We start from the raw sequence: 15,252 nt of genomic DNA, 5'->3' as shown, positions 1-15,252 counted from the left end.
GCAGGGAGTCCGCTTCTCCCTCTGACCCTCCTCCCTCTCATGCTCTCTGTCTCTCATTCTCTCTCTCTCAAATAAATAAATAAAATCTTAAAAAAAAAAAAAAGAATACTGAGGCATAGGGGCGCCTGGCTGGCTCAGCCAGTAGAGCATGTGACTCTTGATCTTGGGGTTGTGAGTTCGAGCCCTATATTGGGTGTGGAACCTCCTTCTAAAAAAAAAAAAAAGAAGAAGGGGCACTTGGGTGGCTTAGTCAGTTGGGCATCTGCCTTCGGCTCAGGTCATGATCCTGGGGCCCTGGGTTCAAGTGCTGAGTTGGGCTCCCTGCTTAGCAGGGTGTCTGCTTCTCTCTCTCCTCCCCGCTCATGCTGTTTGTCGCTATCTCTGTCTCTCTCTCTCTCAAATAAATAAATAAGATCTTTAAAAAAATGAAAAAGAATGTTGAGGCATAGAGCTATTAAGTGACTGGCCCAAGTTAAATAGCAAGTAAGTAGTTGAGCTGGTCTGTGCATTTAGGAATGTGAATTCAAACCTGCTGTTATTTCCAGGGCATCAGCAAGCTTTTAGAAATGTTTGGGAATGATGTGCCAGAGGGAAGCTGCTTCTCCCCATCCTCAATATACATATAAGAACCTTTCTCTCAATTTAAAACTTGTTTGGGGATGGGCGGGGAGACTTGTTTGGATTAAAATGATTTTTTCTTTTCCTTTTTTTCTTTTAAAATAGAGATGCTTTGGGGTGGGGGGGGAGTGCCTAACAAGTCATTCACATCTTAGTATGAATCACTGAATTTCCATACCTGCTCTTATGCTTATAGCATTCTGGTTACAAAGACCCTAAATCTTATAATCAGCTTTGAAACCTGAGTTAGAGTATTCAGTCACCTTGCCCTTACAGTTCTACATCTTCCATATTCGGGTGCTTGTCACCTACTTTCCTTAGGACAATCTTTTTTTTTTTTCCTGTAATAAAGACAATACATGTGTATGGAAGAAAATTTGGAAATACAGAAAGAAAAATTCATCTGTTATGTGCTAATGAGAGTTGAACATTAATACTTTTATAGGTTTTCTTGCAGAATTTTTTGTGTATGTGTTTTATAAAGATATGCATATATGTTTGAATCCCTTTTTCTGGTTAACTTTGTATGCATTTTAACACCATTAAGTTTTTAAAAGACATTATAATATTATAATATCCAATTATGAAATACTGTTGGACACTTAGGTTTCTGATTATTTTTATTTCTCTTTAAGTAATACTGCAATGAACATATTTGTACAGAAATCTATATTTTAAGTCTTGCTGTGTCTTTAGAATAGATTCTTAGAAGGCTAATTCTTGGGTCAAAGGTGTAACTTTCTAATGATTCTTGATAGGTCATACTAATTTACATGCCCCTGCTCCCTTACCAGCTGAGGTTTGTCATTACGCCTTTGGTAATATGGAGGGTTATGTTTTAAAAGTATTTTCTATTTTGATTTGCTAAAAGTTATTTATTTTTTTATAAGTTGATAACAAGTGACACTTTATGGACCTACACTGTGTTAGGCACTGAATTAAATAATTAATGTTTATTTTCTCATTTAATAGTAAACTTGAAGAGTCTGTGTATTTATTAATCATTCATACTCCTGCTTTATCCTTTCATTATTTTTCTTTTGGGTTTTAGTTTTTCTTTGCCATTTGTATGAATTCTGTCTGTTATGGTTATATACTATATTTCATATTTTTTGCAGATTTTTTCTTATTTTGCTCGCCTGTTGATAATATGTTCAGTGGCCTCTACTGTCCGTCTCTGTCTCTTTTTGAGTCAGACTTTTTTTTATACTTCCCACATGGACTATTGTACCAACAGTCTCTTAACCACCCTGTCTGATCTAATCAGGGCTGTGTGTCTTGCCAGATGAGACCTTCCTAGTATACCGCTTGGAGCATGCTAGTCCTCGTTGCCTATAGAATCGAACAGGTACTCTTGACCCTGGCCCTCAAGGCCTTACTCCCTTTCTCCCCTCATCACGTTTCAGTATGTACACCCTTGTGCTGTCCCCACAATACCCCCCCACCTCCAACCACTCCTTGCACTCCTGTCTCTTCATTCTGCTCGCTTAACCCGGGGCGTCTCTTCACCCCTTCCCCACCTTGGTCCCTGCCCATTGGGATGTTCATAGTCTTTGACCAACACCAGCCTTTCCAGGGAGACTTATGATCCCCCTTCTACACTGAGCTGGGGGGCTTGATCTTCCTTGAACCCCTACTAACCCCTACTTTATTTGTTCTTTAATGCTATTTATTACAGCTCACAAAAGCACTTGATGGGGGTTTTCTTCTTGCTTAGAACACTTGGGTGCCTGGCTGGCTCAGTCGAAGAGCATGCGACTCTTGATCTCAGGGTTGTGAGTTCGAGCCTCATGTTGGGTGTCGAGATCACTTAAATAAGTAAACTTTAGAAAAAAAGAAAAAAAAAGAATGCTTAACTTGTAAATCAAAGTAGTGTGCATATGTTTACTGTAATCTTGTATTTGGTTTTGTATCAAAGTTCTATGCTCATACATTTGGAATAATATATTTTGATTCCAGTTTTTATTTTTAATTTTTTTAAGATATTTATTTATTTATTTATTTATTTGACAGAGAGAGAGAGAGAGACAGCGAAAGAGGGAACACAAGCAGGGGGAGTGGGAGAGGAAGAAGCAGGCCTCCCGTGGAGCAGGGAGGCCGATGTGGGGCTCCATCCCAGGACCCTGGGATCATGACCTGAGCCAAAGGCAGATGCTTAACCAACTGAGCCACCTAGGCGCCCCTTGATTCCAGTTTTATCTTGACTTATTGTATAACATTTTTGTAGCACAGGTATTATTTGCAAAGCCACATAATGTCTTTTCCCAGTTGATGTCAGCCTCTCCAAGCTAGAGAACTAATGCAGGAGGACACCTGAGCATGTTTTGCCCCCGCGCTCATGCGGCATGACCCAGAGGCGGCTTCCCTCTGTGGCTTCGTCTCCTTCTTTTTTTTTTAAAGATTTTATTTATTTATTTGACAGAGAGAGACACAGCGAGAGAGGGAACACAAGCAGGGGAGTGGGAGAGGGAGAAGCAGGCTCCCTGCAGAGCAGGGAGCCCGATGCGGGACTCGATCCCAGGACCCTGGGATCATGACCTGAGCTGAAGGCAGTCGCTTAACCAACTGAGCCACCCAGGCGCCCGCTTCGTCTCCTTCTTGACAAAGCCAAAATAGTCCTTGCTCATGAGAGTCTTGAACGAAATGTTCTTTTAAATTTTTTGTTTCTGAGAAGGACTATTTTAAATGTAATCTGTACAATTATCTAAATAAAGAAAATGTATGTTTTCATTTCAAGTGGGTAAATATTGTATCGTCCTTTTACCTGCAGCACAAACATATCCACTTCTGTGCAAACCTGAAAAAAGTTGGCTGTAGGTCTCCCGTCTGAAATGCCTTTAATAAGGCTTTCAGCTTATAAGTCTGTTTACAATTTGCTGGTAGGACTATTTTTGCAAACAGTCCTATAAGACAGGTGAACAAACATTTTTGCCTCTTTTACCGAAATCTCCAAATCCTCTAACTCCTTTAATATCCTTTCCCTGGCTCCCCTAGCACTTCGTACCTGTCCAGATGGCATACTGCATTCGCGTCCCCCTCCCAGCAGCCCCCCCACCCCCCGGTCGTGCCCCTAGTTAGCTGTGGGTTCCGTCTCCAAGCCAAAACACAACACTTGAGCATGCTCTGTATTTTGTTCTTAACTCTTGGCCGTGTTGGAAGATCCCCAGAAATGAAGAGTCCAGCTCTGGGACTTCTCGTTCCCAGCCCTTAGAGAGTTTTTGAAGTCATTTTTATGGAGGATGAACCTTGGGGAAAGATCTTTCAAGAACACTCTTGTATTTCTATCACTTCCAATAGCACACACCATGAACTTTGTATTCTGTAGGAGGTTTCCTCCTGTCCATCTTGGCTGTGGGATCTACACGGGGTTTGGTTTCTGGTGGCCCTCCTACAAATTATTAGTTACTATGGAAACATGGAGAATATAGACAGAGCTTTGTGATGACCAGTTACAGCTTTAGGTCAGTTTTTTGGACTGCTTTCGGATTTGTTTGGTTTAAGAAGAAAACAGTGTGGAGGGCGCCTGGGTGGCTCAGTTGGTTAAGCGACTGCCTTCGGCTCAGGTCATGATCCTGGAGTCCCGGGATCGAGTCCCGCATCGAGTCCCGCATGGAGTCCCGCATCGGGCTCCCTGCTCGGCAGGGGGTCTGCTTCTCCCGCTGACCCTCCCCCCTCTCATGCTCTCTCTATCTCATTCTCTCTCAAATAAATGAATAAAATCTTTAAAAAAAAAAAAAAAAAAGAAGAAAACAGTGTGGAATGGATTCTGGACCTGCATTAGCAAGGCATAACAGTCCCTGGTTACCTTTTGTTATTTTTAGTGTTGGTAGTAAGTGTCAAACCAAAAACGGATATTTAGATAGGGGGCATTGCCTCATTGTACTTTGAGTTCAAGGTGCTGGGAAGCGCTGCATTTGTAACGGGAAGCTATTACTAACTACCCTGGAAATGAGGTCTTGAATGAGCCATAACCACACCTTGTGTTTTATCCATTGTCTCCCTCTGGGGAGCAGAACACTTTATAAACATTAACTCTTTTGCCCTCTGGGCACCTCCACTTAAAAGGTAAATAAGACTGAAGGCTCTTTCTTCTCCCATATAGATGAGGCAGCGTCAGCCCAGTGAGGGAAATTACTTGATCAAAGGCACGGGAGGAGTTAGTGGCCCGAGGTGTTTGGAGTCCCAGCAGTGGACCTGGACAGCGTGGTGGCCGCTGACACCCAGGGGACTGCCGCTCTATGTGGTTCCCCTTTCTGCTTCTCAGCCTGGTGGGGGTTGGGCCTTTGTCTCACGTGGAATGTGAAATGCTGCAGAGACGCGCAATTGTTCTTCAGCGCTTTGTGCTCCTTTATAAGAAAGAAGAAATCGATACACATTTTCTCCTACACGCACTTGGCAGCACTCCGTCTCCTCGCCTACCTCCCAGTCCTACCAGGAGGCACAGCCATGCAACGGAACAGATCCCCCCAGCTGCCAGGGGCAGAGATGCAAACTACTCATTTTGCACTTAGCAGTGAGGCTTTTTAAACCGAGTCTTCTAGCTGGCCAGGGTCATCAAACTGCTGGCTTCAGCAGCTGGTTGGTGACCCAGGTTGGGGGAGATGCCCTGTTGTGGACACCCGGAGGCTGCGGGGCCCCGGTTGCTACTCCTGGGGAAAGTTGACGTGGCAGATGTCTGGGACAAGCCTTTTTTTTCCCCAAATTGCCGATTTACAGAGAAGAGGAAGAAGTTCTTTGAAGGATCCTACTAAAAATCAAAGAAGATTGACAGATGGAATGCATCAGTTTTCATTCTATCAATTAATATAAGTAAACTGTCCAAGCCAGAGGTCTGTCTCAGGGTGTATTTTATTTTTTAATCAGAAAATGTGATATCGATACCTGTAACTTTGGAGCTTCCTGCCATTAAGCACCTAAGTGTGGGACGTGAATGACAGAGAATTTGCTGCCATTATTAACAGACAGCCAGTTCAGGTGACAGCCAGTGTAGCCTTGCAGGGCCAGGGGCACAGTGCCTAGGTGAGGGCGTCAGAGCCCGGCCTGGAGATTGTTAGAGCTGAGAGCATGGATGAGGTTGCCAGGGGAGGGTGGGAGAGGCAAGAGAGGAGGGCCAAGAACAGAAGCTGGGAGAAGGTCTACACTCCTAGCCAGGAGGAATATGAAAAAGACAAAGAGGGAGGAGGAGCAAAGGAGACCACAAGATCCTTTCACCCCAGGGCGGAGAGTGTCAGGACTTGGGGGTCAGCAGCTAGGAGCCTGGCCCTGAGGGCCCCGCTGGTACCTTCCACCCTGCCCTCAGGACAGCATCGGTGGGGTTGGTGCCAGGCGTTTGTGTGCTCTGTGGTTGCTGCTTTTGTTTGGAGTGGTACTGGGCTCCTAGTTAAACGAGTCCTCCCGCTGATTACCAGGAGTACTAGAAAGCCTTGCTGAAACTCTGTGGGTTGCCAATAAACACGCTCACTAATTTCCGTGTGTTCTGACCCCCAAAAGTAGGAGTTAAACTGGAGCTGAGAGATGCAGCACATGCCGCACCCCAGGCCCTGGGTCGCTGGGCAGCAGCCTTGATAGGGACACAAACGTAACTCGCGTGTCAGTCTCCCCTTCAGTGCAGCCGGAGGAAGTGAGTCACGTCTAAGCAGTGAAGCATCCCCGGGCTTTTAACAGGAGCTGTGAGAGGAGCTGCTGTTTGAACAAGGAGCTTCATCTTCCTGAAGCCAGCAGTCACCAAACCGTAAACACAACACCGGCCAACTCTATTGCCAGGATCACGGGGCCCTGCCGTTAATATTAAACATCTCCAGCAAGGCAGAGAGCTCTGCAGCCCAGCCACAGAATAAAAATAAATAAAAATAAAGAGAAAACCCTGCTAAAAGCGGTGAGATGATTTGTCGTCTTTCCTGAGCGAGGCCATTTGTCTTCTCTCGCATCAAATCTGTTATAAAACAGTCAAACTGTGAAAGTGGAAATCATCCCAGGAATATGGAATATTAATGCACAGGAAAGGAGGCCACGTCCCTTTTGTCTAGAGTGCCAGTGTCGTCCCCCCACCCCCGGCCACTACGACCGTTTTTTTTTTTGCTAATCCACCAAGGTAAATTATTTTTCTTTAGAAGAATTTGGGAGACTCAAAGCTAGCAGTAGGGATGACAGAAGTTTCAAATATTTTTCGTCCTTGTTCAAGCAAAGTGAGCGTAGCTGACTTGGGAACCAGGAAGGAGCTCGAGCGAGGAACCCTGTGCCAATTTGGCCCTCATTCTGTCTCTCCCTGGCCCTCTTCCCTCTCCTTCCTTTCCCGAGCCTTTCAGTTCCTTTGTTTGGGCCCTCAACCTGCTTCTCTGAACATTTATAAATCTCAAGTCTGTCTGATCTTTGGGAGTCAGGCCAGAGGCCACGTGTCACCATCTGTAATTTAAAGCTGCAGGGCTAAAAGCATTTGCAGAGGTTTGAAGGACCTAGTTCTGACCCGACCAAAAGAGTGAATTGGAACAGACCTTCTAGAGTCTCCTTCAAGCACGGGGAGGATGGTGATGAGAGCAGACACACTAGGTAATTTATGGGCGCAGTTTGCTGGGAACCACACCGCTGCCCGAGTCCTGAGAACCGCGTCGTGTACCGCCACCTCGTGGCCGGTTCGGGCGGCTGCGTGGAGACTGGCCTTGTCTCCAGATTTAGGTAATTAGCGGTGGATGTGGGCATCCTTGGAGTCCTGTCTGCTACTTTGCTAACTTGATCCTGTTAAGAAATAAGTCCTAGGTAAGAGAAGGTTGTTTTCTTTTCTTTTTACCATATTTCTTGGGGGGATGTGTGTGTGTGTGTGTGTGTTGGTTTTTGGTCTGGAATTGTGATGAGATTTCAGGGAAGGAGGCTGTGATCCACTTTTTGTTGCCAGGGGATGTTGGGAGGAGAGTGAGGGAGCGTTAAGTGCTGACCTCCTGGCTACCTTCAGGAATCCTAAATTTTCTACTGTCATAATTTCTGTATGTTGTCCAAAGAGCTGCATTGCATGTGTCTCTTCACTTGGCTCGCGTCCCTAACGATCCAGTCTTGGGAGACGGGTTCCAGCACGTGTCTCTGCCTCAGTCCTGTGACGTGCTAGGGTTTACCCTCCGCCACAGCCCCCAAAGAGCACAGGGCAATCGCTTGCCATGTGGATCGATATATTTCCCCTGTTAGGTCACAGAAGCATTTCTCACACAGCTTTCTCTTACCTGTGAAGTCACTGGTACAGAGTAGGATGGATCTGGGTCAGAGGAAGCAGAAGGAATGAAAGATTTAAAGGAAGGTATCATTTTGTGTCTCATGTTTTGGGGAGCTGACCACAAAGCATTCAGAGGGTCGGGGTCCGAAGGATCCCTTTGTTTGGGGTCACTGGTATGTGTCAGGCAGTAATTGGCAAGACATCTTGTTCAGTCGCTATTAGGAAGGGAGCCGAAGCTCCGTGAAGGCAGGGGGAGGTGTGTGCTGAGAACGGCGGAGGGAAGAGAGCCCCGTTCTGCCCACTTTGGACCGGCGAGGCGGCGCCAGGCGTGTCAGGATTGGCGTGGAGGGCGTGAGGGCCTGAGCGTGGGGGGGTCTAGGCTTCGTCCCAGCAGGAAGGAACGGTTTCTCTTCACCTGGCCAAGAACAGGTGTGCTTAGGGGAGGACCTCAAATCACTGAAATGCTGCTGCAGGGAAGGGCAGCCGGGGGCTCCGGAGGGCCAGGGGCCCGTGGGTGGCGGTCACAGAACGGCGGAGTCGCGTTCAGCGTGAGGAAGAGCTTCTGCTGTCGCCTGGCCCTCGCAGCCTTCCACGCAACCTGCCGAGGGTCGCGCGGGCGCGCACAGGTGGTGCGCACGGAGCAGGGGCCGCCCCAACCCTGTTCGCAAGCTTCCGCAGCCCCGGGAAGTACGTTGTTTTCGGAACGCAGGTGCCAGGAACGTGACTGGTGGTTCGCCAGAGCACGTGTCTGGCCCCCGAGAGCCTGGCGGCCAGGGAATTTCTGTTCCGGCGCTTCCTGCACTGACCCCTAAGGATTCGGGTTGGATCAGGAAGGCGCGGGCCGGGAGGAACCCTTCGCCTCTCTTTCCCTTTGCGTGCTTCTTCCGTGGCTCCGCCAGGGCCGGAGCGAAGCGGGAGCAGGTGCTGCGCCACCTCTGGGGGACGCGCGGGGGGCCGCGCGGGGGGCCGCGGGCTGTGCGGGCAGAGGGAGCCGATGGAAAAGCAGGAAGGGCCACGACACACTCTGCGACGGGTCCGGTGTGTCTAGGAAGAGCCCCCCGCGCACCATGAAGCAACAAATGAACAGGTTCAGATGAATCAAGGGCAAACCGTTGGCTATAATTCTCGTCAGTCCCCGCGGGCCCGTGCCGGGGACTGGCTCCGAACTCCCGGCGCGGGGCCCTTGCCCCGAGAACGCCGCGTGCTCTGGGCGCCGGGCCAGCTTCTTCGGGGAGCGGCGGCCTTGCTGCTTCCTTCCCGCTCTGCGCCGGCCTCTGGCCGCAGGTACAGGCCGGGAGAGCTCAGGGATGGCTCAGCAGCCTCGGGGCTTCCGGGACGAAGGAGGGGGAGTGCGGCGGCCGGGCCCAGTGCTGCAGGCCCCCGACCTAGTGCGGTGAGAGCCCTGCACAGATGCCGTGCAGGTGTGACGGCCCCTCTGTACCCACGGGCCCAGCAGCAGCGGGGAAGGCACTGGTTTCTGTTGCGGTCCGCGGGAAGAGCACGTGCAGGACTGAAAGGAGCGCGGGCGGGGGGGGGGGGGGGGGGCGGTGACAGGCGGGCTGCCGGCTGCTTCTGCGCGCCTCCCGCCCCCGGCGCACTGAGGGGCCGCTCGGGCCTCTGCACCCCAAGGCTCCCTCAGCTGCGGGACTGCGAGTCCCTTCAGAAGAATCAGGTCATAAAGAAGCCAAATCCTAACACACACACACATTCTGTCTTTATGGAAAATGGCTGCTAATCCATGATCATTTTTTTTCCAGAAACAGGTTTTGTGATAATATAGTAAAAATATTAAATTAGAAAATGCCTCACTAAGGGTTATAAAACCTTACTACAGTAGAGATAGGTAATTATCCCCTCTACAGCCTAAGTGACAGTTTAAAAGAAATAAAAATGTTAGTGCTCATTACTTGCTTTTGTAGGTTGCAATAAAGGGTAAGTTAAATTTTAATTCAAGGAAGGGCCCCTGCTCTCGACCTTCTACCTTAGGTCCAAGTCTTGTTAATTACTCCGTAGGTTATTCTCCTGCATGGTAGGAACATTAATACATTTTCCACAGTGGACGTTCCCACTGGCCAGTGAGGCCGGGAGTGTGGGGCAAGGGTAAGAGGGGGGAAGGCGTTTCAGCTCAGTGATTCAGATCTTGATTCTTGAAGTGATAGGGAGCAGGAATTAAGGTGGTTTTTTTTTCTTTTTAAACCAACTTCATTATGCATAGCCTTAAGGGGACCTCAAGTATTAAACTATACACTTACCCTAGAGAATCAGATGGAGACAAGGTTAACCTGAAGGATTGATAGTCGAGCTTCTCCGCATGGCTAAATCCCGGTTAGGAAAGATGCTGCAGGGGAAAATGTTCCGTGCGGCAGAAGGCAGCCTGACCCTCTGTCCCATGGTGCCCTTTTATTACCCAGTTTTATTTTTAGTTTTGTTTTCCTTGGGATGGGGAAAGGGATATGGACAGGTTCCTTTTCTTTGAAGATGCCTTTCCCTTTCCCTCAGCCCTGGCACCATGTCCCATGCGTGTGTGCGTGTGGGGGAGACGCAGTGCTCCCGGCCCTGAGTCTTCACGCTGGGGTGTGCAGAGACTTCCCCAAGGGGAAAGGACACACACATTTTTTGGGAATCGATTTCCAGATGTGTGCTCTTTGCCCAAGTGGGGCAGCTGGAGAGTGCACCTGGGCCGGGGCTGGGGTCTCTGGTTTCGCCTGTCACCGTGGTCCCCCCACCTGCTGCGCAGCCTGCCACGCCCTTCCTCTCTCTGACGTGGAGGGTTCCCCCTCTGGGGCACCGAGCAGGAGCGTGCCTCATGGCATGATGCGGGGATTGAGAACCGGTAACAAGGCCCCGTGGCTCGGAGGGTTCCAGGGCTTTATTTCCAACAAAGCTGCGGGACAACCTAATTGAGCTGTCAGCTGGCACATCTCGAAAACAAATTTTTGGTGGTAGATCACTATGTGATTTGGGGGGGCATGTAATTCAGAAGGAATCAAAAGAATTGGGGGACACTGCTGTCACAAAACTCCCCTGCCCCCGTCTGCTTGTTCACGTGACGAGGTTTCTCTGCGCTTGCGTCTGCAAACACCGACAGACAGGAGTAGCCTGGGTGCTGAGCGCTCTTTCATTCCGGTGATAAATGCTGTTCACCACAGGTACGTGACAGGCCCCATCCATATCACAAAGACATGCCGTTCCAGTAACGTTTTACACACTTAGGTGTAATAAATTTTCACCAAAATTATAATATGTTTTATTATACTGTTGTTGTATATGTCGATTGTGTCCTGATAATAATTGTGTAATAATGACACAATCCAGAAGTACTTTTTTAATTACTTAGAGCCTTGTGGCATCAAGAAATGAAAATATTTTCATTTCAACTTCTGAAATTTGAACAAGTGTTTCAATTTACATACTTATTTTTTGTGGCCAAGAAGTATAATAGGGTGATCAATAAAAGACTTTCAAGCATAAAACAATTAGAACAAAAATCTGTAGGGAAAAATCAAATGGAAATACAAGTTTAAAAAGGAGAGAAAGCTGTATAATTTCCAAGTTTAAGAGTATGTTTATGTGTTATTTAAATGAATGATGATGGGGCGCCTGGGTGGCTCAGTCGGTTGAGCGACTGCCTTCGGCTCAGGTCGTGATCCCAGGGTCCTGGGATCGAGTCCCCACATCGGGCTCCCTGCTCGGCGGGAAGCCTGCTTCTCCCTCTCCCACTCCCCCTGCTTGTGTTCCCTCTCTCGCTGTGTCTCTCTCTGTCAAATAAATAAATAAAATCTTTTAAAATAAATAAATAAATAAATAAATGATGATGGGTATCAAGTCAGTCTGGCTCGTACATTCCACTGGGTGCTTTACAAAAGAAATGTGCGAGTTTTATTCCAAAAAGTAGGGTTCACAAGATTTTGGTAATTATGTCCTTTGTGACTATTAAATTTATTGAGAAAAATTCCGTGTGTGAGGGGGCTGCGTGGTTTTGTAGAACTCTTGCCGGAGGAGGGCAGACAGACCCCCACACCGCCCACCCCACGGGCCACCGCATAGAGCCTCTGCGGGGAAGGATGCACCAGGGCCGCACTGAGCAGAGCAGTTGGTGCTGGCGGGGGGCGGGGGGGGTGGGAGGTGCTTCATCCTGGTGGTGCCCCGGGGCGTGTGCGTGCCCCGTTGGGGCTGAGAAACAGTGTGGGGGCGGGGGGAGGGGGGGGGGGGACGGGAAAGTCAGTTCGAGGCTGCCACCTTATTCTTGGTCAGCGATGGTGAGACTGGAATCGGGCGCGGGGGCGGCCCGGGGAGTTTGAGATGCCGTGAGGGTAGAGCCAGTCACTGAGGAAGGCCCCGAGCTGCAGTGACACTGAGACAATGACGCTGGAATCATCCCTTCCTCTTCGTGTCTCTCTCTCTGTCTCAAACTGTTTTAAGATCCCAGACCCCTCAGCCTTCCAGGTTGCTTTGCCACCAACAGCTGCATATGTTTGTCAGCTTTGTCCACCAGAGTGTGAAATGATGTTCTATCAAAACATGGGTTTCAGCGTTTCACTGGGCGCTCCTGACATGTGTGACGTGTGTCCCCGCTGCGGCCAGTTAGTAACTGGCGCACCCCGGGCTCGATCCGGTGCTCGCAGGCGGTCCGAGCGGCCTGGGCCGGCGAGCGGGGCCCTCTCATGGGCCCGCGCAGCCTTAAAGCCACACCGCCCTTTCTGCCCTGGCCCCTCTGCCCTCCATGCCATTCCAGTCCGCGTGTGGAAATGACCGGAGAGACTTGTGCTTATGGGCAAATGGGCCGCGGGAGCTCCTGTCCTGCGGGTAATGGAGCTGGTGATCTGGAAGCCGCCGCCTCTGGAAGTGAGGCCCAGCCGCCTGCCCCTCGTCTGCATCTGGTCAGAGGCTGGTCAGAGGCGCCTTTGCCCCGCCCGTGCTCGTGGGGCTGGCCCTGGCGGGCGGGCAGGTGTGCGCGGGAAGGGAAGAGGGAAGGGAAGAGCGCAGCTCCCAGCTCCCGGTGAGGCTGTGGCTCTTGTCTTGAGGCCGCTGAGCTGGTCCACGGTTCAGGGGTGGCTGCTGGCGAATTCTTAGGTCACATCCCTGCCATAGTACAGGAGACCCGCCGTCTCCCCTCCCCCGCACCCCTCTGCCGGCCCTGCGCTCCCCAGCACGATAGGGTCAGGCTGCATTCGGGGCTACTGCAGTTTCTTCTTTAGGATTTTTCCTTTTTTAGAAGTCTTAATAGGCTGTCTTTATTGCTGGACTTTCTAATGATGGAACCTCTGTTCCTGCGCACCACCTCGTGGGATGACTTCAAACACAGACTCGTAAGTTTTTGTGTTGAAGTCTTGTTAAACCAAAATAGCTGTTTGAAGGGTGGTGGTTTGGTGTTTTGTTCTGTTTGGAGAGTCAGATTTGCTGAAGATGGCTCTCAGATGGGTTTTTCTTAGCCAGGATGGAGGGCTGTCTTTTCAGGTTAGATCTTGAAAGTATGAAGCAGCAGGCACAGCTTTCCCATGGGGTCGTTCCGTGGCTGGTATGTGACCGTACCCTGCACGCCCGGCCTCCCTCCGTGAGGTTCAGTGGCCTGACCTTCATGCAGAGGCAGCTGTGGGTCGCCTGCTCCGGCCGGCCGTGTTTCCTCCGTGGCTCATCACCCTCCTTGCATCTCCGCAGGGAGAACCTGCGCTCCGTGCACCTGGGACCGTGTTCGGGAGCTCCGGTGACGAGGGCAGGAGAGACCCCAGCCCACCCCTTTTTGCATTTCCAGGTCTTGACAGAGGACTTTGGCTGGGTGGGGGTGTGTGTGTGCCGCATTTCACAGCAGAAACAGAGGTTGGAAGGGATACTTGATTTTCAGGGACCCAAGACCCTGGCCTACTATCATTTTCTAAATTTCGAAGCCCCGCTCTAGAAATAAATTAGCCAATCGAATTATTTATTAGATTGAAACTAGATAAAAGGGGCCAGGGGAGTGGGGGAGAACCTGGTCCTACCACCAAACAGCTGCACATGTGGTAGTAATTGGAATCTTGTTTCTGGGTCATTTTCATTGTTTTTCAAGTACTGCCAAGTCCAAGAAAATGTATGAAAACTAAATCATATCCCCCTACATCCCATGTCTGATTGAATCCTCCTCGTCGTGCGGTGGTCTCATACATCCTATTAAAATATTCAATCTTGTTTTCTTACTTGAAGAGCCTGTCTGTAAAGGGCAAACTTATAGAAAACTCATTCCCTGGAGACAGGTATCCAGCCACACCGGACTATTTACATATTTTACTATTTGATTGGCTGCTTCTAGGTTCTTCCTTCCTTTGTATCTGTGAGTAAGGGCTGTGGGATGCATTTTTAATGACATGGCTGTGTTGGCCATTGAAGAAACCGAGGGGGCATTTCCCGGCTTCTCAGTTCTTGTTGAACCTTGAAAAGGGAACCAGTGTGTTTACCAATTTGTTTTGTTTGTCTTCTAGGACCGAGTTGTATCGATCTCTTTTTGGGCAGCTCCGCCCTCCTGACGAAGGCCAAAGGGACTGACCGCACCCGCGGCTCTTGCTGTAGGCCCGAGGCAGAGCCTCCGGACCCACCACACGTCGCTCATCGCCTCGGCCAGCCCCAAATGCAGGAAGCCGTCGGCCCACGGCTTTGGGCTAGTTGGGGAGTCGTGGGAAGGTGTGGGGTTCAGAGCACGTGCCTAATAAGTCCCGGGAAGCCTAGAGTCAAGTGTGCATGTCCCCCACGCTTCAGTCTGCCAGGGACCTGCGCCCCACACTCGTTCACCGTCACAAATAAACCATGTTCTTAAGGCCACTGCCGTGCGTGCGTGATGTCTTAAGCAGCATGGAGTAAGTCGGCTTAGAGCTCTGGTGGGGGGACAGGTTTGTGGGAAGGGTTTTCACTTTCTAGTCACACAGACTCCTCTCACAGTACAAAGTTCACAGAAGCCAGGATGCTGCTTGCTGGGCGGATCATGTTTGGCGATGGATCATGGCTCCGAGGAGCAGGGAATCCCCAGAAACCTCTGAACCGTGCCCAGGAGACTCTATAACTCGGAGGCATTTGCCCATGTGTCACAAATACAGATCCCCGACTTCTTTCTTGTTTCCTCTTTCCCCCCCCATAGATTCTTCCAGAGTCCTTTTCCATTCTCACCATTCCTAAATCACTTTATTGAGATGAGCTGTGGTGTACATCTAGCAGGGGGAAATGATTCACTTGTTTTTCATCTAGAGGTCAAAAGCTGGAAATTAAATCCCCATAAGGGGGATTTATTGGCCTGCTGTGGTCAATATGCAATGAAGATTATCTTGCATAAGTAATGTGTGTGTCCCGGCGTCTGCGACTGACCAGGCCCGGCTCCTTTGCCCACATCTCTATGTAGAGCTGTGGAGTTCGAGAAGAAACGTACATTCAGTCATTGTGCATAAGTAGTCACTGTTGTTAACGTCCGGTTC

General features: G+C 49.6%; 1 protein-coding gene across 2 annotated transcripts in view; it reads left to right on the top strand.

The window, feature by feature from the left end:
* AATF (apoptosis antagonizing transcription factor) overlaps positions 1 to 14,608 on the top strand; it is a 102,384-nt gene extending 87,776 nt beyond the window's left edge. The window contains exon 12 of one of the 2 annotated variants that reach the window (XM_021704546.1): positions 14,272 to 14,608. In XM_021704546.1, coding sequence (XP_021560221.1) covers positions 14,272 to 14,335 — 64 coding nt within the window. In that variant the 3' untranslated portion in view covers positions 14,336 to 14,608. The remainder of the gene's footprint in view (positions 1 to 14,271) is intronic. The other variant, XM_021704547.2, reaches the window with a different exon arrangement.
* Positions 14,609 to 15,252: the final 644 nt, after the last annotated feature.

Source organism: Neomonachus schauinslandi, chromosome 15 (assembly GCF_002201575.2).
Source record: "Neomonachus schauinslandi chromosome 15, ASM220157v2, whole genome shotgun sequence".
NCBI classification, from domain to species: Eukaryota; Metazoa; Chordata; class Mammalia; order Carnivora; family Phocidae; genus Neomonachus; species Neomonachus schauinslandi.
Note: the sequence above shows the minus strand (reverse complement) of the source record. Positions and strands in the feature narration are given on the sequence as shown.